At 39.3% G+C, this 23575-nt stretch overlaps 1 protein-coding gene across 2 annotated transcripts in view; it reads right to left on the reverse strand.

Moving 5' to 3' along the window:
- The window catches only part of LOC126095222 (phosphoribosylformylglycinamidine synthase), a 202346-nt gene that overhangs the window by 155907 nt on the left and 22864 nt on the right, over window positions 1-23575 (reverse strand). For both annotated transcript variants that reach the window (XM_049909959.1, XM_049909960.1), the window contains one exon: window positions 13829-13979. In XM_049909959.1, coding sequence (XP_049765916.1) covers window positions 13829-13979 — 151 coding nt within the window. The remainder of the gene's footprint in view (window positions 1-13828; window positions 13980-23575) is intronic.

Genomic DNA, 23575 nt, shown 5'->3' on the forward strand with positions numbered 1-23575 from the left:
TTCATTTAATCTACAAATAAACAATCACCCAAAAATCTCCAAATTTTTTTTACAAGTTGTATTTTTGTGAATCTTATTTTTTTAAATAGAATTTACATTTGGTTGATTACCATAATGCAAATATTCTTTGTAAACACATTTTATTACATGAAATATTAAAAATTTAGGATTTATATGATCTCATGTACTCATTTTTGTGATGTGATTGTTAGTTGCAATAAGCAGAAGACATGCTTAGTTAGTGCTGCACATTTTAGTGATTCTGACCGAGATAAACTCACGCTGCAGTGTTCTTCTTCAGCATGCCAAACTAGAAGTGTACACAAAAACAGCTAAGCAAAAAATCTGCGCAATATCCTTGTTTATTTAAATATAAACGCCGACCTCAGAACTTTCATTCGTGTGAGACTGCGTGTACAAGATTCATATGTCAATTTGAGTTCTAGATTTGATTATTTTACTGTTCGGGTCACTTATACATAATCTTTCACTGACTGTATCAATACCTATTTGTATTGTGATATATTGTGAAATTTTGAATGTTCGTGAGTACTGTGATAAACTCTTATGTTAACGACAATTATAGGATTAAACTTTTTTGTGCTCCTTCAAAATTGTTGAAACCAGAAGGTATATCCTCATTCAAAGCAACTGTGCTCTAATGTCATTGAACAATTAATTAAGGAATAGGTATTTTTGAGAATTTTTGGATGCTTACAAGTTATATTTTCATAAGTTACCACTATGAGTGTCAAGAGGAGGCAAACATGAAAGGATAGGGTTCTATTAATCATTGGCAGTTCAAACATATGGCAAATGATGGTACTCCTTAGGGAAATGGTAGCAATGGACAGGAAAGACACCAGGTGCACTCAGTGTGTATGCCTGGGGGCCTCATTCAACATGTTGAAAAGGCCACTCCTGGTAGCCACTGAGGGAACAGTGTGCAACCAATTGCAGATTGTAGCGCATGCCTGCTGCCTGGGCTCCGAGGTCAAAGTTGGACCATTCTAGTGACTGTCTGAGAAGGTTGAGTAGACCAGCCTAGCGCATGGAGTTTCAATGAAGCTCACAATTTGTAGCATTGTCCCCAAAACTGATCTTGGCCCTTTGGTTCTGAGTCGAGTGGAAGGAATTCAGTCACCAGAGACTTCGACAGTTCTGTGACAAGCTAGACTGTGACTTCCTAGACTTGCACCTTAGGGTTGAGAACTGTAGATTCCTAAATGGACCAGGTGTGCACTACTCATCAGACGCTGCTACTGCGGTAGCTGACTGTGTGTGGGTGCACATGAGGATTTTTGGATCAAGAGACTCTCCATGCAATCAAAATAGCAATAGCTGTAGGAAACCGAGAAGTATCAATGCAAAAGAGCGAAAGAAAAGCCTCCGATTGCCCGCATCTCGTGGTCGTGCGGTAGCGTTCTCGCTTCCCACGCCCGGGTTCCCGGGTTCGATTCCCAGCGGGGTCAGGGATTTTCTCTGCCTCATGATGGCTGGGTGTTGTGTGCTGTCCTTAGGTTAGTTAGGTTTAAGTAGTTCTAAGTTCTAGGGGACTGATGACCGTAGCAGTAAGTCCCATAGTGCTCAGAGCCATTTGAACCAAAGCCTCCGATTGGTGACAGTATTAAAATCCTAAACGTAAACTGCCAAAGCATTTGCAACAGAGTGCCAGAGTTTGAAGCACTCATGAAAAGCAGTGAAGCTCACATAATACTAGCCACCGAAAGCTAATTGAAACTTGAAATTGATAGCAGTGAGAATCTGGGGAAAATTTAAGAGTATATTAAAAGGACAGGCAAATGGGAAATGGAGGTGGTGTATTTGTCGCAGTAGACAAAAAACTCAAATCCACCGATACAGAAATTGAAGCTGGATGTGAGATTGTTTGAACAAGACTCAGTATCAGGAGTGGGCAAAAAATGGTAATTGGATCCTTCTATTGCACACAATATTCATCTCCTGACATTACTGGAAACTTTAGAGGAAACTTCAGTTCACTTATACTTCAGTTCCCCAATCATACTTCAATCATCAGTGGAGTCTTCAAGCATCCAACAATTAATTGGCGAAATTACAGTTCTGTTAGTGGCAGGTGTGATAAGAGATCCTGTGAAACATTATTAAATGCCTTCTCTGAAAACTACCAAGAACAGATATTTAGGAACTCCACTAATGATGGAAATACATTGGATCCAATGGCAGACCTGACCTCTTTCAGGATATCCACATAAAAACAGGTATCAGTGATCATATCGCGCTTGTGGCAGCAATGATTGCCAAGGTTTAAAGGACAACTAAAACAAGCAGAAAGATATATATGTTCAGTAAACTAGATTTTAAAAAACCAGTAGCATCATATCTCAGTGAGGGACTTGAAACTTCCTGCAGAGGCCAGGAGCATGTAGAGAAAGTCTGGTGCAAGTTTAAAAGAATAGTTCATCGTGCACTGCGTGGATATGTACCCAACAGAACAGTTCATAATAGGAGGGAACCTCCATGCTATACAGTCAATATAAAGAAACTTCTAAAGAAATAGACATTACTGCATAATTGAAGTAAAGCAAGGGCTTGGCTATAGGTAGAGAGATGCTCAATGAAAGACAGTTGGTTGTCAAGAAAGCAATGCATAATGCCTTACATGACTACCAAAGCAGAATATGGGCAAATGACATTTCACAAAATCCAAAGAAATTCTAGTAATACGTAAAGGCTGTTAGTGGAACCAAAGTTAGTGTCCTTCCGCATGGAAAGGAGACAGGAACTGAAAGTACCAAAGCAAAAGTTGAAATGCTTAACTCCATTTTCAAATGTTCCTTTACAAAGGAAAACCTAGGAGAACTGCCCCACTTTAATCCTCAAAGCACTGAAAAGAGAAATACGTGTTAGTGTCAGTGGTGTTGAGAAACAGCTGAACAACGCTCCAGGGCACGATGAAATCCCTGTCAGATTCTGTAATGAATCTGTGACTGAGATAGTCCTTCTTCTAACTATAATCTATTGTAGATCCCTGAAACAAAAAAATGTTCCCAGTTTCCAATTCTTGGAAAAAAACACAGGTCACACCTGTCTTCAAGAAGAGTAAGACAAGTGATCCACAAAACTACCGTCCAATAACCCTGACACTGATTTGTTGTAGAATCTCAGAACATATTCTTAGCTCAAACATAATGAGGTATCTTCAACAGAAAGACCTCCTTAATGCTAACCAGCATGGATCCCGAAAACATCGACCATGTGAAACCTAACTCACACTTACCTCATATGACATACTGAAAGCTTTGGAGCAAGGTAGTCAGATAGATCCAGTATTTCTTGATTTCCGAAAAGCATTTAACTCAGTACCACAGCTATGCTCATTGTCGTAAGTGCGATCACATGGACTATCAAGTGAATTGTGACTGGATTAAGGATTTTCTGGTAGGGAGGACACAGCATGTTATCTTGGATGGAGAATCATCGTCAGACATAGAAGTAGCTTCGGGTGTGCCCCAGGGGCGTGCATTGGGACCCTTGCTGTTCATATTGTATATCAACGACCTTGCAGACAATATCAATAGTAAAAACCAGGCATTTTGCAGATGATGTAGTTCTCTGTACTAAAGTACTATCTGAAAGAAGCTGCATAAATATTCAGTCAGATCTTGATAAGATTTCAACATGGTGCAATAATTAGGGACTTGCTTTAAACTTTCAGAAATGTAAAATTGTGCACTTTACAAAACGAAAGTACATAGCATCCTATGACAACACTATCAATAAGTCACATTTGGAATCGGCCAACTCATACAAATACCTGGGTGCAACACTTTGTAGGGATGTGAAATGGAATGATCACATAGGCTCAGTTGTGGGTAAAGCAGGTGGTTTATTGGTAGAATACTGGGAAGTGCAATCAGTCTATAAAGGAGATTGCTTACAAATCACTCGTGAGACCTGTTCTTGATTATTGCTCATTGTGTGGGACGTGTACCAAATAGGACTAACAGGGGATACTGAACGTACACAGAGATATGCGGCTACACGGGGAGCAGGGGTTGTGCGGCATGGACTGGGCGGTTTTTTACGTTAGATGGCCTCAGGCAAGTACAGAAAGGGCAACAGCCTCAAAGGGTGTGGGGCAAAGTCATGGAATACATTTCACATAAATTTTCTCAGCATGTTATAGTCTTAGGTGGAGATTTCAATTTACCAGATATAGACTGGGACACTCAGATGTTTAGGACGGGTGGTAGGGACAGAGCATAGAGTGACTTATACTGAATGCACTATCCAAAAATTACCTCAAGCAATTAAACAGAGAACCGACTCGTGGAGATAACATCTTGGAACTACTGATAACAAACAGACCCGAACTTTTCGACTCTGTAAGTGCAGAACAGGGAATCAGTGATCACAAGTCTGTTGCAGAATCCCTGAATACGGAAGTAAATAGGAATATAAAAAAAGGGAGGAAGGTTTATCTGTTTAGCAAGAGTAATAGAAGGCAGATTTCAGACTACTTAACAGATCAAAACGAAAATTTCTGTTCCGACACTGACAATGTTGAGTGTTTATGGAAAAAGTTCAAGGCAATCGTAAAATGCATTTTAGACAGGTACGTGCTGAGTAAAACTGTGAGGGACGGGAAAAACCCACCGTGGTTCAACAACAAAGTTAGAAAACTACTGCGAAAGCAAAGAGAGCTTCATTGCAAGTTTAAATGCAGCCAAAACCTCTCAGACAAACATAAGCTAAACGATGTCAAAGTTGGCGTAAGGAGGGCTATGCGTGAAGCGTTCAGTGAATTCGAAAGTAAAATTCTATGTACCGACTTGACAGAAAATCCTAGGAAATTCTGGGCTTGCGTTAAATCAGTAAGTGGCTCGAAACAGCATATCCAGACACTCTGGGTTGATGATGGCATTGAAACAGAGGATGACACGCATAAAGCTGAAATACCAAACACCTTTTTCCAAAGCTGTTTCACAGAGGAAGACTGCACTGCAGTTCCTTCTCTAAATCCTCGCACAAACAAAAAAATGGATGACATCAAAATTAATGGATGACATCGAAATAAGTGTCCAAGGAATAGAAAAGCAACTGAAATCACTCAACAGAGGAAAGTCCACTGGACCTGATGGGATACCAATTCGATTCTACACAGAGTACGCAGAAGAACTTGCCCCCCTTCTAACAGCTGTGTACCGCAAGTCTCTAGAGGAACGGAAGGTTCCAAATGATTGGAAAAGAGCACAGGTAGTCCCAGTCTTCAAGAAGGGTCGTCGAGAAGATGCGCAAAACTATAGACCTAGATCACTGACATTGCTCTGTAGTAGAATTTTAGAACATGTTTTTTGCTCGCGTATCATGTCATTTCTGGAAACCCAGAATCTACTCTGTAGGAATCAACATGCATTCCGGAAACAGCGATCGTGTGAGACCCAACTCGCTTTATTTGTTCATGAGACGCAGAAAATATTAGATACCGGCTCCCAGGTAGATGCTATTTTCTTTGACTTCCGGAAGGCATTCGATACAGTTCCGCACTGTCGCCTGATAAACAAAGTAAGAGCCTACGGAGTATCAGACCAACTGTGTGGCTGGATTGAAGAGTTTTTCGCAAACAGAACACAGCTTGTTGTTCTCAATGGAGAGACATCTACAGACGTTAAAGTAACCTCTGGCGTGCCACAGGGGAGTGTTGTGGGACCATTGCTTTTCACAATATATATAAATGACCTAGTAGATAGTGTCGGAAGTTCCATGCGACTTTTCGCGGATGATGCTGTAGTATACAGAGAAGTTGCAGCATTAGAAAATTGCAGCCAAATGCGGGAAGATCTGCAGTGGATAGGCACTTGGTGCAGGGAGTTGCAACTGACCTATAACATAGACAAATGAGATGTATTGTGAATTCATAGAAAGAAGGATCCGTTATTGTATGATTATATGATAGCGGAAAAAACACTGGTAGCAGTTACTTCTGTAAAATATCTGGGAGTATGCGTACGGCACTATTTGAAGTGGAATGATCATATAAAATTAATTGTTGGTAAGGTGGGTGCCAGGTTGAGATTCATCGGGAGAGTCCTTAGAAAATGTAGTTCATCAACAAGGGAGGTGGCTTACAAAACACTCGTTCGACATATACTTGAGTATTGCTCATCAGTGTGGGATCTGTACCAGGTCGAGTTGACAGAGGAGATAGAGAAGATCCAAAGAAGAGTGGCGTGTTTCATCACAGGGTTATTTGGTAAGCGTGATAGCGTTACGAAGATGTTTAGCAAACTCAAGTGGCAGACTCTGCAAGAGAGGCGCTCTGCATCGCGGTGTAGCTTGCTGTCCAGGTTTCGAAAGAGTGCGTTTCTGGATGAGGTATCGAATATATTGCTTCATCCTGCTTATACCTCCCAGGGAGATCACGAATGTAAAATTAGAGAGATATGAGCACGCACGGAGGCTTTCCGGCCGTCATTCTTCCTGCAAATCATACGCTACTGGAACAGGAAACGGAGGTGCACTCCGCCACACACCGTTGGGTGGCTGGGGGAGTATAAATGTAGATGTAGATGTAGATATGCAGCATGAATGGTCACAGGTTTGTCTGATCCGTAGGAGAGTGTCACAAAGATACTGAAGGAACTGAACTGGAATACTCCTTTAACACGGACGTAAAATATCCCGAGAAAGTCTATTAACAATGTCTCAAGATAGGCTTTAAATTATGATCCTAAGAATATACTACAATCCCCTACATATCACTGTCACAAGGATTGTGAGGATAAGATTAGAATAATTACTACACACACAGAGGCATTCAAACAATCGTTCTTGCCGCACTCCGTACGTGAATGGAACAGAAAGAAACCCTAATAACTGGTACAGTTGGACATACCCTCTGCCATGCACTTCATCATAGCTTGCAGATGTTGATGTAGATTTAGGCAATTCCTTGGAAAATATGTTGCTTGATTAAATATTTTCTGGATTAACCTCAGCAGAATTCAATACAAAATGTGGGGGAAATGTTAAATCTAAAAATCTGCCAACAGAACAGAAATATGATTCATCTCAACAGCTGTTCAAAGAATATAGGACCAATAGTTAAATAAAAATACTGCATTTCTAAATGTGTCTACATATTACCTGTAATTCTCGTATTCCCTATTATATGTAATTGTGATGCATTTCATCAATTTGGTCTGCTGCTAAACAGTTAGGCCGGTTACGGACGTTCATGGAAATGATTAGGTACTTGTTAAGTGTGGAACATCCTACAGTGCACAATCTGGTTTGCCATATGTGCAGATCTGGTGTTAATGATGTCAGCTCATAACAATGACACGGCACGACGGTGAGTGCACGTCTCCACCTGCTGTGGAGGCCCATTTATGCTGTGACTAGGGCGAACAACTCTCCCATATTTCCCAGTACCTCCTGTATTATAACAGTTTTTTGAAATCCTGCCAGCTCCCTTACTAACCGCCTGTTTCTCCCATACTTTTTGTCTGTGATCACTGTAATAAATAATAATTTTGTGGAGCACTATCGATAGTTCAGATTCCCTGACTGACAGATCTTGAAAAGATTTCTTATAATAATCAACGCTATTGTCAACATAGTCTTTTTCTGTTTGAGCTTCTACAGAAAGAAGGCTGTTCGGCTCAAGGAAATGCAACGAGTGGTGAAAGAATAACATAGCCTATGCATCTAGAAGGGTTGTGAGAGAGGGGAACTGTACTTTTTTTCAGTCAGTATTGGTAACCTACGGATCCACTCAACTTGTACCAGTCAGCAGCTATGGTATAAATAAGGCATCCATCTCTGATCTTGCTTACTTCCTTAAGTAAGATATGGATGTAACAAGAACTTCAAGGAATTGCGGGAGCAGATTATAAAGATGTTCATGTTTAAACACACTTGTTACATTATTTATTTCTTAGTAAACTCAATAACACTTTGAAAGAGCCTGTACTGATAAGCTGCTTATGTTGGCAGCAATCAAAAAGAAAGGACAGTGTAACATACAAAAAACCTTCTGGACCATGTATATTCTCAAATTTACAATCTTAGCCATTTTTTCAATCTTATTTGGAATGTTTTAAACTCTGACTGTATAGTAATATGTCATACTAACACAATTAACCCCTGTGATTAAAAAAACAAATCTCATAAAATTACTGTACTACAAAAAGATAAATTTTTGTTTATGTGAATATATATTATCATAATTGTTCTACACTGTCTGGAAGCATAGGACCCGGAAGAGCAGTTGAACTGAACAGACAGTGTCTTGAAAGGAGGATGTAAGATGAACATCAACAAAAGCAAAACAAAGATAATGGAATGTAGTCAATTAAATCAAGTGATGCTGTGGGAATTAGATTAGGAAATGAGACGCTTAAAGCAGTAGTTTAGTTTTGCTATTTGGGGAGCAAAATAACTGACGATGGTCGAAGTAGAGAGGATATAAAATGTAGACTGGCAATGGCAAGGAAAGCGGTTCTGAAGAAGAGAAATTCGTTAACATCGAATATAGATTTAAATGTCAGGAAGTCTTTTATGAAAGTTTTTGTATGGAGTGGAACCCTGTATGGAAGTGGAACATGGATGATAAATAGTTTAGGCAAGAAGAGAATAGAAGCTTTCGAAATGCGGTGCTACAGAAAATGCGGAAGATTAGATGGTTAGATCACATAACTAATGAGGAGGCACTGAATAGAATTGGGGAGAAGAGGAATTTGTGGCACAACTTGACAAGAAGAAGGGATCGGTTGGTTGGACATGTTCTGAGGCATCACGGGATCACCAATTTAGTATTGGAGGGCAGCATGGGGGGTAAAATTCGTAGAGGGAGACCAAAAGATAAATACACTAAGCAGATTCAGAAGGATGTAGAGTGCAGTAGGTACTTAGAGATGAAAAAGCCTGCACAGGATAGAGTAGCATGGAGAGCTGCATCAAACCAGTCTCCAGACTAAAGACCACAACAACAACAACAACAACAACAACAACAACAATTGTTCTATCGTGCTGCTGAATGAATCACTTTTTGTAAATTATTTTCGATTTAATATTATATGTTTTGATCTTGGTATGACTACATCTTTATTGACGTACTTTGAAACGATGTTAAATGTGTGCGACGTGTGTTTTCTGGCAGGAAGGGAGGAAGGAGTGATGTAAAGTTTTCCTGATGTGCTCAGTTATTGGACAAATTGTAAATTTGAGTTGCATACAAATGGATTGTATTTTGCTGAGTGAACATTGTAATTGATGGCAGCAAGGCATCTAGGACTATTAAAAATGAAAATTACATACGAATCAGTTTGTCGTATAAGTTATTTGAGAAACATATCAACCTAATAAGTTTCCTGATCTACAAGAGAATCTGGGTTCTAGACACAAGAATTTCAAGCAACGGATTGAAGGAGATCCTCAAAAAACACGATAAGTATTTTTTGTTTAAAACTACCACTAGACCTGGCCAATAGTTTTTACTCCATGAACATTTACTACAATTAATGGTCATCCAATTGTGCGTAACATAGGAGATCATTAAAACAATCAATATGAACTATTCTGATTTGCAAAGTCTTCCTTCCATAATCGTACCTACTATACCGTTCTGGGTTCACACATATTCTCATTTGTTATAATGTGAATCAGCTTTCATTATGTGTTCTCACAGTGAAAACAAAGAGGTAAAAATGTCACAAAGCAAGAAACATTGCCTTGGTTTGCTGAGTTAACCAAATATATGATACACTATGACATAATAGAGTAAAAGCAAACAAAGCAAGCCAGTTCTTTTATTTATTTTTTATTTTTACATCTCCATTATCACCAATCCAAGAAAATGTGATGTAGTTGTGCTGTTCAAATTTATTGCAATTAAATCCCCCTTAAAGTTATGGTAAGACGTTGGTCATTCCCTTACACCCAAGATCAAACGTTCATTGCCATTGAGGTTTGACAGTGCCTTTACAGTCATTCTGTAAGGTCAGGTCAGTATAGCAATACATGTTATGACCTATTGTGATACACATCTGTATCATCTGCAGTTGTAAGTGAAATTGTACAAACGAAGCATAGCGAGTATAATACAGGATTATCATAAAACTGGTTGCATTATTTCAGTAGCTTAAATATATCAGAGCTCTCTTTCAGCACCCATCCACTACAAAAGGTAACGAAATCACATGTCACAGGCCAGTGGTGTTGCACAGCAGATGCACTACAGGAAATAGCTTCAAGAATGGTGCCTCCAAGATATTGGTAAGATAAAAGTTAGCATACATATCACTCAGGTGACAGATCGTGCATGGTGTGGGACACAACATACTAAGCCAATTCATATGTAACACCCCAACATGTAAACTAAATAAACAGTAAACTGAGAAAAACATGTTTCATAATATGAGTGTTAAGAAACTGTATATCACATGATAATCTAAGAACAATACATTGCTTATCTCCGCTCCATACTGAGTACAGCATAGTTTTTTGGGAAAACTGAGTAACAGGTTTGAGATCATTTACATTACAAAGAAAGATTATTAGACTAATGAAAGGGGTAGATTAAAGATCATCATGCAAGGCACTATTTCAGAAAAATAAAATATTAACACTTCCATGTCTTTACATAATAGAAAATATAATTATTATAAAAGAAAAATTAAACAGTAGCAATCCATTCATCACCAGTAATAAGCCTTTCACAGCTACCACACAAGACAAATGTTGTACTTTTACAACAGACAAATACAGCACTATTACAGAAAGGCATACTCCATCCTGGCATCAAACTGTATAATGCATTACCAAAATCCACAAAAATAATCATGGACAGAAAACATTTCAAATCAAAATCAGTAGTGAAGGATTACTTGGTAAAACACTACTTTTATAGATTATAGGAATATCTTTTAAAAAAACTGCAGCACCAATTATGACTGTTTTTGTAAAGTATATAAAGTAATAAAATGTCGTGTAAGATTACCTTTTGCTAAACTGATGAGTGTAAAAATTTCTAGAAATGTGTGTAGTAATCAAGGAAGGTCCAATATCCATACACTATACAGTCCTAGAGTCACAGGCTATTTATAACTTGTACATAAACCAGATGGTAGATGGCAGTTATAAGAGTCGAGGGGCATGAAAGAAAAGCAGTGGTTGAGAAGGGTGTGCGACAGGATTGTTGCCTATCCCTGATGTTATTCAATCTGTACACTGAACAAGCAGTAGAGAAAACAATAGAAAAATTTGGAGAAGGAATTAAAGTTCAGGGAGAAGAAATAAAAACTTTGAGGTTTGCCGCAACATTGTAATTCTGTCAGAGACAGCAAAGGACTTGGAAGAGCAGTTAAACGGAATGGACAGTATCTTCAATGGAGGATATAAGATGAATATCAACAAAAGGAAAACAAGGATAATGGAATGCAGTTGAATTAAATCAGGTGATGCTGAAGGGATTAAATAAGGAAATAAGACACTTAAAGTAGTAGATAAGTTTTGCTGTCTAGGTAGCAAAATAATGGATGATGGCCAAAGTAGAGAGGATATAAAATGTAGACGCAATGGCAAGGAAAGCATTTCTGAAGAAGACAAATCTATTAACACTGAATATAGATTTAAGTATTAGGAAGTCTTTTCTGAAAGTATTTGTACGGAGTATAACCATGTATGGAAGTCAAACATGGACAATGAACAGTTTAGACAAGAGGAGAATAGAAGCTTTTGAAATGTGGTACTATAAAAGCATGCTGAAGATGACGTGGGTTGGCCATGTAACTAATGAATTACTGAATAGAATTGATGAGAACAGAAATTTGTGGCACAACCTGAATAGGAGGAGGGATCAGTTAACAGGACACATTCTGAGACATCAAGGGATCAACGATTTAGTATTGGAGGAAAGTGTATATAAGTGTATATGTATGTGTGCGTGTAGGGGCAGGGGAGGTAAAAATTGTATAGGGAGATCAAGAAATGAATGCAATAAGCGGATTCAGAAGGATGTAAGTTACTGCAATCATTCAGGGATAAAGAGGCTCGCACAGGATAGAATGGCATGGAGAGCTGCATCAAATTAGTCTTTGGATAGAAGATCAAAATAAAAATTCCCACAGAGTTTTAGCCTGAATTTTCCACACCCTAACAAATGTTAGTATGCTTCTGAATGAAAGTACATAATTGCAGATGTCTTTGTGGGTACCTTAAAGCTCACATAAGAAGAACATTTCAAGGTCATTGTCTGCACTGAATGAGCTTTGAAAAAGCCAAATGCTTTGAAAATTACCGAAATGCTGAGGCTAAAACTATGTAGTGACAATCCACAATGTAATCACAATTTACTTTGACTGCGGGAAAGACATACCACTGTCTCAACAGTAAGGGCAAGATTAATTTCCCATGGCTTTTAACTCTGAATCTACTTTACAGTGGAAGACTCAGGATTATGAGAGAGATGAGGTCACATTCCTGGATCCAATACAAAAGCAATTTTATGAAACTCTGAATGTGACCTAAAAATGGTGAAAGTGTCTTCATTCTTTATTCATGGCACATAACTAAACTTTTATGTATACTATTATTGTACCTTTGTCTTAAGACAGTAACCATAAATTCTCTTGTAGTAACTAATGTGTTGCACTTCTTACATGCTGGTTATTTAGGGTGGCATTGAAGAACCTACCGGCAATGGGCACTACAATTTTCAGGAAAGAAAACATGTGACATGGTATAAAATTATGTGTTTCATACTGTTCAGTGATATTTCACCACAAGGAACAAAACTCTTGATGAAAATACATCTTTGAGACCCATATTAATTCCAGTTTTACCATTTTATCCCAAGAATACAGTTGCCAAGACATCTTTATGAACCAAACATATTTTTCCTGTTTCTGTAAACATTCTGTAAAGTGTGTCACATAGTATTACTCACACACATGCTTCAAATGGTGTCAACAAACACTACTCAGGAATGCTGAACCCACACTCTAATGAATAGCAGTGACAAATGAAAATTTGTGCCAAATGAGATTCAGACCCAGATTTCCTGCTTTTTGCTAGCAAGGTGCCTTGATTTCATTCCCACCTAACCTCTGGCACTAGTGTTCAGAAAACATTGGTGGAAGCATTGGTGGCAGTGAAAGTTTGAGTCAGGCGTGGAGTCATGCTCAAACAGCCTGATGGTTGAGGTGTTGAAACAAGCAGCAGAACTGCGTTCGAATTCTGGTCTCGAACAAATTTTCAGTTTTCAAAGGCAGTTCTCTGAACATCAGGCCCTGCATAAAAAAATATCCAGAGAATAAATGGCCAAGTGAAATATTCTGTCTAATTTGGAGTAAATGAAAGGAAAGAGTTAACTCAGTGAGTGTGATTAATGCTGGGTACATGGCTGGAGTGAAGATTTTTTTTTTAGTCAGTACAAACAACAAAGCAAAAGACAGGCCCTCCAACAACACATTCAGACTAGTGAGAAGCAAGGAAGGCTGGTCAGAGCTCAAGGTCATGGCTCTGCCACAGAAAACATTGTGATATTTGCTCAAAGTGATTCTGAGAAACATCCTAAATTGGGATTGGCAGTTTAAAGCAAACTTCTCCCAAATCTAAACATAACCAACACTTGGTATAAGACAGAATGGCAAGAAAAAAAGACTAATGCAGTGACAAATGTTCTACGATGTTTTCTGATATACTTTTATTGTCGCAGTAAGAATACTTTTTTTGTATTTATTTCTAAGGAATCCAGTACTCTTCAGCCATTTCTAGCCTACCAAGACTTTTACAGAAGATATACAGTTAGCATACGTGTATAATTGTCTGCTAACGGACAAACCTTATTTTCAAGATCGTCAGTCATCACAACGTCTTCGTGTCTCCAAGACAGCAGATACCTCGTAGAGGCTTCGAGCCTTGTTATTTGCTGGAGACCCACAGATTTACACATTGAGACTGCATTACTTGAAAATGCTGTAGAAAAGTTTAACCTGCAATAAACATTTATAATATGTTAGTCCTCAAGCACACATTCAAAATGCAGGAATTAATGTTACAAGATAGATTCCGAGGAAAAAAACACATAAAACCTGAGACAACTTTTATGTTCACTATTTACAATAAAAGACCTCTAACAAATAATACAACAATATTTGTGTGAAAATGCAACTCCAGTAATATTACTTGAGACAAACCTATTTTATTCCACAAACCAGGTAAATGGTATGATTTGTAACTATCACTTCTAGATACAACCACAGCAAGACTGGGGTAGGCAATCTGTGCTAGCACACATAGTACCTGCATCTGTTGGTTACCCACAAATGCTGTCACAGAATTATCTTGCTGTGTTTGTGTTTTTTGTACATATTTAAAGTACCCAAGTTAACTGAAAATCCCTCCTAACATAATATATACAGACCGATTTGTTTTCTGTGTGCAAAACACATGAAAGTGGTGTATTATTTGCTACAGGAATAGTGAAGTTGATGGGAACAATGAGTGATGAAAAGGAAAGAAAATATTTAGAGTGATTAAAGATGGGTGTGATGATATGTTTCTGATGATATGCAGAGTGGGTCATCTGTCATTTCTGAAGACTCGGTGCAAAAAGTTGACGCAAAAGGTCAATAAAACAGACTCTTTACTATCTCCAAGTCATTTACTCTGATTACTTGAATTCCAAGAAGTGTTCTTCGCAATATTCTTACACAATGCTTACACTATCAGAAACTGTGTTCATGTCAGGTACTGAAAATTCCCAAACTGACATGGATAAAACAGACGAGTATTCAATACTTCAAATTCCTTTGAGTGCCACAGTAATGAAGGTGACGAGTTTTCAAGTCAAACTGTCACTGGAGAAAAAACGTTCATGGCTTATGCTACACTTGAATGTACACAACAATCTGTGGAATCGAGACATTCAACATCACCAAACTGTTTGAAGTTCAAGCGAAGATTTTCAGTTAAAAAAAAAATTTGTGCACCATGTTTCTGGATTTTCAGGGGTGTTGTCTGTACATGTTATGTCCTACAATTACACAATCAACTCTGAAAATTCCAGTACTGACAATACATGCTGAAAACAGTAATGCTAGCTTTTGGAACTATTACTTCCTTCTCTGGAGAGGAACGAAAGAGAGTGGATGTAGAAGGTTCGAGAGAGGGACAGGAAAGGGAGGCATGCCACAGGGTGTGAGGGACCAACCTGTCATGAGGACTGGAATTTCAGCTCCTGAAAGGTATATACCACCCGGGTGTTCTGCCTCTTTGACATTTTACAGTGTTCTCAAGTGACACAATCAATGTTAAGACATTTGTGAGGTCTTAACTAAAATGCACAGAGCAATCCAAAACAAAAGGCTATGTTAATGGACTCTTTGCCTTAGTGCGATGTCTGTCCACATTTAACAAGATGGGCACCACATCGCACAACATCCTATGATTGGAACAACTTGATCATGCTGCATGTGACCCTGATCTAGCGTCTTAGTGATAACAAATTTGTTCCAGCACTTACAGAACCACGGCAACAATGATAATGTCAAAACGGTCATTGTGACAGAACAAAAATTAAGTGTGACAAATATGTAATGAGGAGTGGAATTGATGATGCCATAGAGGAATTTAATTAAGCGTGGCTAGGTCTAATATACCAACATTTAGGTACAGTAAAAGGATAGTACTTATTGAGGTTCTATATATGTCTTAGAGGCTCCTGGGTGTTAGAGAGTTGATGGTGCACAACCTAAGGAACACAAGAAGTACACTGCGCAATGGGCGACACACTATGGTTTCCGATCACTGTAGATTTGCATCGCGTAATCCTCCAATTAATCAGCAAGGCACAGCATTCTACAAGCTAAAAAGACTCACTATGACAGTAAAATATATAAAATTTGGTGTCGTTTCATCGGTGGCAGTCCGCAAATTCAAATCAGGCTGATGTAGTTTTCAACAAACCATTGTTCACCATGTTGTGTGCCATTTCTCATAACCAAAAAAATTAATTCACATTACTGAAGCAAGTCTATGCCAAACAGTAAAAAGGGTTCTGAAAGTGTGCAACCTGACTAAATTTTGAGTGGCATTAACAAAGGAGCAGAAATTTAGTTGCTGAATTATCACTGGAAGTTAAATTAAAATGAAAACTAATATTTATCCAAAAGACAAGGATTGCTGCCATTTAAACCATGCAATAGTGCCTCGCAAATTGGGTGAATTACATTCAGAATTGCCCAGAATTTGAAATTTTAGGATGATATAACATAATGGAAAGGATAGATTGTTGCTCACCACCTGCAGGAGATGCTGAGTCACATACAGTGTCTGAAAGCAGTGGCCATATGCATGAGAGTTGTGCTTGTGTGTGTGTGTGTGTGTGTGTGTGTGTGTGTGTCTGAAAGCAGTGCAGTCTCTCTGTTGTCCCTGTGTGCAGCTCCACACTTTTAGTATAAAAACACAACTGACTTAAAAATTTGTGTCGTAATAAATAGCTGAGAAAATACTGAAGGAAGTAGTGGGATCAACAACCAAAGAGAAGTGTGGAAATGTGACAAAGGAATATTGTTGAGGATCCTAGAAAAACAACTTGCTGTACAAAATAATACACAAGAAATAATAATACTGACACATAAGATCTGCAATTGAGTACCAATTACAAGAGCAAGAACTGAAACTCCACACTGAAAGCATGTATACTGACAACACAAGAAAGTTCAGATGAAGTTGAACTGAGTACCTCAGCAGAGAGAGAGACAGAGAGAGAGAGAGAGAGAGAGAGAACTCCCTACATACACTTCTAGAAGATACAAGTCATGAACAATAAATAACTGCAGGAAGTGGGAATCAGACTCAGAATCTGCATGTCACCAGCCAGCAACTGTAATTATCACACCATTTGTCTGCAGATATTAGGCAGTTGTCATCCTGTGACTGATGCTGCATCACAAAATTACTTCCACTGCCAGTTTTGACTGAGGCATTTTCCCACAATTAGATATCATTATACGTCGTGTCCCATGCTTCAAGTAGTTTCTGGAGTTTTGGCCATAAATACAGACAGCTTTGCAAGTAATGCAGTCAGTGCACACTATTATCTACTTGTTACCATTTGTTGACTTGGGAAACCTCCCCAATAGGTCAATTCCAGTCTGATGAAATGGAGCAACTCCAAGAGGAAATGGTAGCAGGTGACCACAGTTAACTGAGGCACACATTTGTGCTGTTGGCATTTCCTACACTGCCTTGCACAGTGCCTGACATCAATATACACCTGGCCAATGTTACCACCTACTATGGTTCCTGTCAAAGGTCTTTGCAGCTCTCTAATGACCCGACATCAGAGCAATGTGTAAGTACTTCAGCATGTCTGAACGTAAATGAGCTAGGATGATGGGCAACCACTTCTGTCCAACTGGCTCCCAAATTCTTTTGTACAGCATTCCATCAGTTAACATGAATTCTCCTTTGACAACTTCTTCCTTCTGCACGGGCTCAATGTCTTCAGTAATGCTGGGTCTTCCTGTTGTTCAGCTGCAGTGCTTGTCGGTGCAATGATGAATTGCATATCACCAGTGCTGTAATAGTATTTCAACGGAACCTGTGAAAGGCTGTCAGCTTATTTGTGCCTGCATCCACTTTCATATCTTACTGTGACGTCATAATCCTAAAGCTTCAGACTGCATCTCGCAAGTCATTCTGATGGACCCTCCAGGCTCTTCAAGCAGCATAATAAATGGTCAGTCACAACAGTGAATTGTCTGCCATAAAAATAGGATCGAATCTTACCCACTGCCCTAACAACTGCTAGACACTCTTTCTCAGTCATGGAGTGATTCTTTTCAGAATTCAAGAGTATTCTGGAGGCATAAGCAATCAATTAGTCAGTGTCTTCCCAGATTTACACTAGAACTGCACCTAAATTGTAACCACTAGCACCAGTGTTTTTAGTTACATTCCAACATCAAAATCCAGAACCCCCCCCTCCACGAACCATGGGCTTTGCCTTGCTGGGTTGGCTTGCATGCCTCAGTGGTAAAGATAGCCATTCTGTAGGTGCAACCACATCAAAGAGGTATCTGTTGAGAAGCCAGAGATACATGTGGTTCCTGAAGAGGGGCAGCAGCCTTTTCAGTAGTTGCAGGGGCAACAGTCTGGGTGATTGACTGAGCTGGCCTTGTAACATCAACCAAAACGGCATTGCTGTGCTGGTACTGTGAATGACTGAAAGCAAGGGAAAACTACAGACATAATTTTTCCCAAGGGCATGTAGATTTACTGTATGGTTAAACGATGATGCATCATCTTGGGTAAAATATTTTGGATGTAAAATAGTCCCCCATTTGGATCTCTGGGTGGGGACTACCCAGGAGGATGTCATAAGGCGAAACAAAACTGCGTTCTAAGGATTGGACAGTGGAATGTTAGACCCCTTAATCGAGTAGGTTGATAACCAAATTGAAAAAGGTAAATGGATAGGTTGAAGCTAGATATAGTGGGAATTAGTGAATTTTGGTGTTAGCACAAACAGAACTTCTAGTTGTGTATGTGGAAGAGACCTGGAGATACCGGAATGTTTCAGATTGATCATATAATGGTTAGACAGAGATTTAGAAACCAGACTTTAAACTGTAATACATTTTTAGGTGAAAACAGGGTTATAAATACAAATTCAAATACGGATAATGCAGGAGTGGGTTTAATAATGAATAAAAAAAAAATGGGAATGTGGATAAGCTACTTTGAACAGCATAGTGAATGCTTTATTGTAGCCAAGATAGACATAAAGCCCACACCCACCACAATAGTACAAGATTAGATGCCAATTAGGTCCGCAGATGATGAAGAGATTTCAGAAATTTATGATGAGATAAAAGAAATTATTCATATAGTGAGGGGAGATGAAAGTTTAATTATGATGGGGAACTGGAATTCAATAGTAGGAGAAGGGAGAGAAGTATAAATAGGTGAAAATGGACTGGGAGAAACGTATCAAAGAGGAAGCCGCCTGGTAGAATTTTGCACAGAGCATAATTTAATCATTGCTAACACTTGGCTTAAGAATCATAAATGAAGGTTGTGTATGTGGAAGAGACCTGGAGATACCGGAATGTTTCAGATTGATTATATAATGGTTAGACAGAGATTTAGAAACCAGACTTTAAACTGTAATACATTTTTAGGAGAAGCTGTTGACTCGGACCACAATTTATTGGTTATGAACTGCAGATGAAAAACTGAAGAAATTGGGAAAAGGTAGGAAATTAAGAAGATAGGACCCGTATAAGTTGAAAGATTGTTGAGAATTTCAGAGGAAGCATTAGGCAACAATTGACTAGAACAGGGGAAACAAATCCAGAAGAAGAGAAATAGATAGCTTTAAATAAATGAAACAGTGAAGGTAGCAGAGGATGAAACACATTTAAAAAAATCCTTGAGTGATAAGGAGATACTGAAGTTAATTGATGAAAGGAGAAAATACAAAAATTCAACAAATGAAGCAGGCGAAAGGGAATACAAAAAATGAGATTGACAGAAAGTGCAAAATGGCTAACAAGGAATTGCTAGAGGATAAATGTAAGGATTTAGAAACACATAACATTAGGGGAAAGATAGATACTGCCTATAGGAAAATTAAAGAGGCGTTTGGAGAAAAGAGAAGTAGCAGTATGAATTTCAAGAGCTCAGATGGAAAACCAATCCTAAGCAAAGAAGGTAAAGCTGAAAGACTGAAGGAGTATACAGAGGGTCTTTATAATGGAGATGAACCTGCAGGCAATATTACAGAAATGGAAGAGCACCTACACTCAGGCTCATAAATTAAGGATAGCGCTGATACATGGTGAAACAACACTCTTGGGGGTGGTTTGCAGGTTTAAATCACCTCTTGGTATGACCAATGCGGTGCATTTGACCTGTGGTCATCGCACGGTGGCAATGGCAGCAGTCCACATACGCAGAACTGTGTATGGTGAGACAACGCTCTGGTGGGTGGTTTGCAGGTTTAAATCACCTCTTGGTATGACCATGTGGTGCATTTGACCTGTGGTCGTCGCACGGTGGCAATGGCAGCAGTCCACACACGAAGAAGTGTGTTGGTGCATGTCAGAGTACGGTGCAGCGAGTAAGTGTACAGACGTTTTCGGATGTGCCAATGCTGACTGTGTGTTGAAAATGGCTCAAAGAACACACATTGATGACGTTATGGGGGGTAGAATACTAGGGCGACTGGAAGCTGGTCAAACACAGCAGGTCGTAGCACAGGCCCACCGTTAGCCACAAAGTGTGATATCAAGATTATGGCAATGATTCCAGCAGACAGGAAACGTGTCCAGGCACAATAGCACAGGACATCCACAGTGTACAACACCATAAGAAGACCAATATCTCACCATCAGTGCCCGCAGACGGCCACAGAGTACTGCAGGTAGCCTTGCTCGGGACCTTATTGCAGCCACTAGAACAGTTGTTTCCAGACACACAGTCTACAGATGACTGAACAGACATGGTTTATTCGCCCGGAGACCTGCAAAGTGCATTCCACTGACCCCTGGTTACAGGAGAGCCAGTACAGCCTGGTGTCAAGGACACAGTACATGGTCATTGGAACAGTGGTCCCAGGTTATGTTCACAGACAAGTCCAGGTATAGTCTGAACAGTGATTCTCACCAGGTTTTCATCTGGCGTGAACCAGGAACCAGATACCAACTTCCTTAATGTCCTTGAAAGGGACCTGTATGGAGGTTGTGGTTTGATGGTGTGGGGTGGGATTATGATTGGTGCATGTACACCACTGCATGTCTTTGACAGAGGAACTGTAACAGGTTAGGTGTATCGGGACGTCATTTTGCACCAGTATGTCCGCCTTTTCAGGGGTGCAGTGGGTCCCACCTTCCTCCTGATGGATGATAACGCACGGCCCCACCGAGTTGCCTTCATGGAGGAGTACCTTGAAACAGAAGATATCAAGCGAATGGAGTGGCCTGCCTGTTCTCCAGAACTAAACCCCATCGAGCGTGTCTGGGATGCTCTCGGTCGACGTATCGCTGCAAGTCTTCAAACCTTTATGACATTTCAGGAGCTCCGATAGGCACTGGTGCAAGAATGGGAGGCTATACCCCAGCAGCTGCTCGACCACCTGATACAGGGTATGGCAACCCATTGAGCGGACTGCGCACGTGTGCATGTTGATCATATCCTATACTGATGTGGGGGTACATGCATAGGAAACAGTGGCGTTTTGTAGCACATGTGTTTCGGGACGGTTTTCTCAACTTATCACCAATACTGTGGACTTACAGACCTGTGTCGTGTGTGTTCCCTATGAGCCTATGCTATTAGCACCAGTTTTGTGTAGTCCCACATTGTGTGGCAGCACATTCTGCAATTATTCTTAATTTATGAGCATGAGTGTAGATGAAGATGAGATGGGAGACATGATACTGTGGGAAGAATTTGACAGATCACAGGAAAACCTATGTTGAACCTGGGCCCCAGGAGTAGATGACATTCCATCAAACCTACTGATAACCTTGGAAGAGCCAACCATGACAAAACTCTTCTATCTGGTGTGCAAGATGTATGAGACAGGCAAAATACACTCAGATTTCAAGAATAAAATAATAATTTTATATTATACTTTTTTACTTGTTCCAAACCCACAAGAGTCATCTCATTTTTGGGTCTATTCAACAAAAACTGAATCTAATCTAATCTATTCCAATTCCAAAGAAAGCTGGTGCTGGCAGATGCGAATATGACTGAACTATCAGTTTAATAAGAACTGGCTGCAAAATACTAACACAAATTCTTTACAGAAGAATGGAAAAAGTGGTGGAAGTTGATCTTGGAGACGATTAGTTTATATTCTGGAGAAATGTGGGCACACACAAGTCACACTGACCTTACGACTTATCTTAGAGCATAGGTTAAGGAAAAGAAAACCTACGTTTATAGCATTTGTAGACTTAGAGAAAGCTTTTAACAATGTTGACTGGAATTCTCTCTTTGAAATTCTGAAGGTAGAAGGGAGTAAAATACAAGGTGTGAAAGGCTACCTACAACTTGTACAGAAACCAGATGGCATTATAAGAGTTTAAGGGCATGAAAAGGAAGCAATGATTGAGAAGGGAGTGAGACAGGGTTGTAGCCTATCCCCGATGTTATTCAATCTGTACATCAGTGAAGGAACAAAAAGAAAAATTTGAAGAAGCAATTAAAGTTCAGGGAAAAGAAATAAAAATTTTGTAGTTTGCCAATGGCATTGTTATTCTGTCAGAGACAGCAAAGGACTTGGAAGAGCAGTTGAATGGTATGGACAGTGTCTTGAAGGTGGATATAAGATGAATAACAACAAAAGCAAAACAAGAGTAGTGGAATGTAGTAGAATTAAATCAAATGAGACACTGAAAGTAGTAGATGAGTTTTGCTATTTGGGTGGTAAAATAACGGATGATGACTGAAATAGAGAGCTTATACAATATAGACTGGCAATGAGAGGAGAAGCATTTCTGAAGAAGAGTATTTTGTTAACATCGAATATAGATTTAAGGGTCAGGAAGTCTTTTATGAAAAAATTGTATGGAGTATAGCCATGTATGGAAGTCAAACATGGACAGAAATAGTTCAGACAAGAGGAGAATACAAGCTTTTGAAACGTGGTGCTATTGAAAGACGCTGAAGATTAGATGGGTAAATCAAGTAACTAATGAAGAGGTGCTGAATAGAACTGGGGAGAAACGAAATTTGTGACACAAATGAATATAAGAAGGAATTAGTTGTTAGAACACATTCTGAGACATCAAGGGGAAAACCAACTTAGTATTGGAGGGAAGTGTGGGAGGTAAAAATAGTACAGGGAGACCAAGAGATGAATACAGTAAGCAGATTCAGAAGGATGTAGGTTGCAGCAGTTATTCAGAGATGATGAGGATCACACAAGATAAAGTAGCATGGTGAACTGTATCAAACCAGTCTTTGGAGTGAAGACCAAAACAACACAAACCCGAAGTTCTGGGACAGTTGAAGATATCAGCACTTCTTTCAGGATAGAGAAAGATGTTTCCCGTTCCTTGCTCCAGGAAAATTGTTGTGGCCATGACTTTAGAAATCCTTAATAAATAATATATGCTAGGAATACCATCCAGGGAAGGTTGAAAATTGCTACAGCTCTTACTTCTTCTGGATCAGAAAAGGCTCCATTTCTGTTAACTAGATGTTGCAAGATTTTTATTTCTTGGGCAGCACAGAGGCAATTTTTTGAATCCAGAAAAAGACCTGTGTCATGGAAACACTTTAGAATAAGTATCAGGTGACTTAGAAGCTCTTTAAATGTCTTTGAGAACATAACAATGTCACTGAGGTAGCCTATTAAAGATACATCATATATTTAAGCTCTCAAAGCAGATTGTCAGTTGTGCATTCATATGCCTTTGGAGCATTGTATGGACTAAATGAAATAACTCTGAACTAACAGAGGGAACATCAGGTTTGATGAAAGTTGTTTTTCTTGGCAGCCTCATCAACCTCATCTGAGGGTAGCCAGACTGCATACCCATAGGATAGACATATTTTGCTCCCTTCA

The sequence above is a fragment of the Schistocerca cancellata genome, chromosome 8, assembly GCF_023864275.1.
Source record: "Schistocerca cancellata isolate TAMUIC-IGC-003103 chromosome 8, iqSchCanc2.1, whole genome shotgun sequence".
NCBI lineage: Eukaryota > Metazoa > Arthropoda > Insecta > Orthoptera > Acrididae > Schistocerca > Schistocerca cancellata.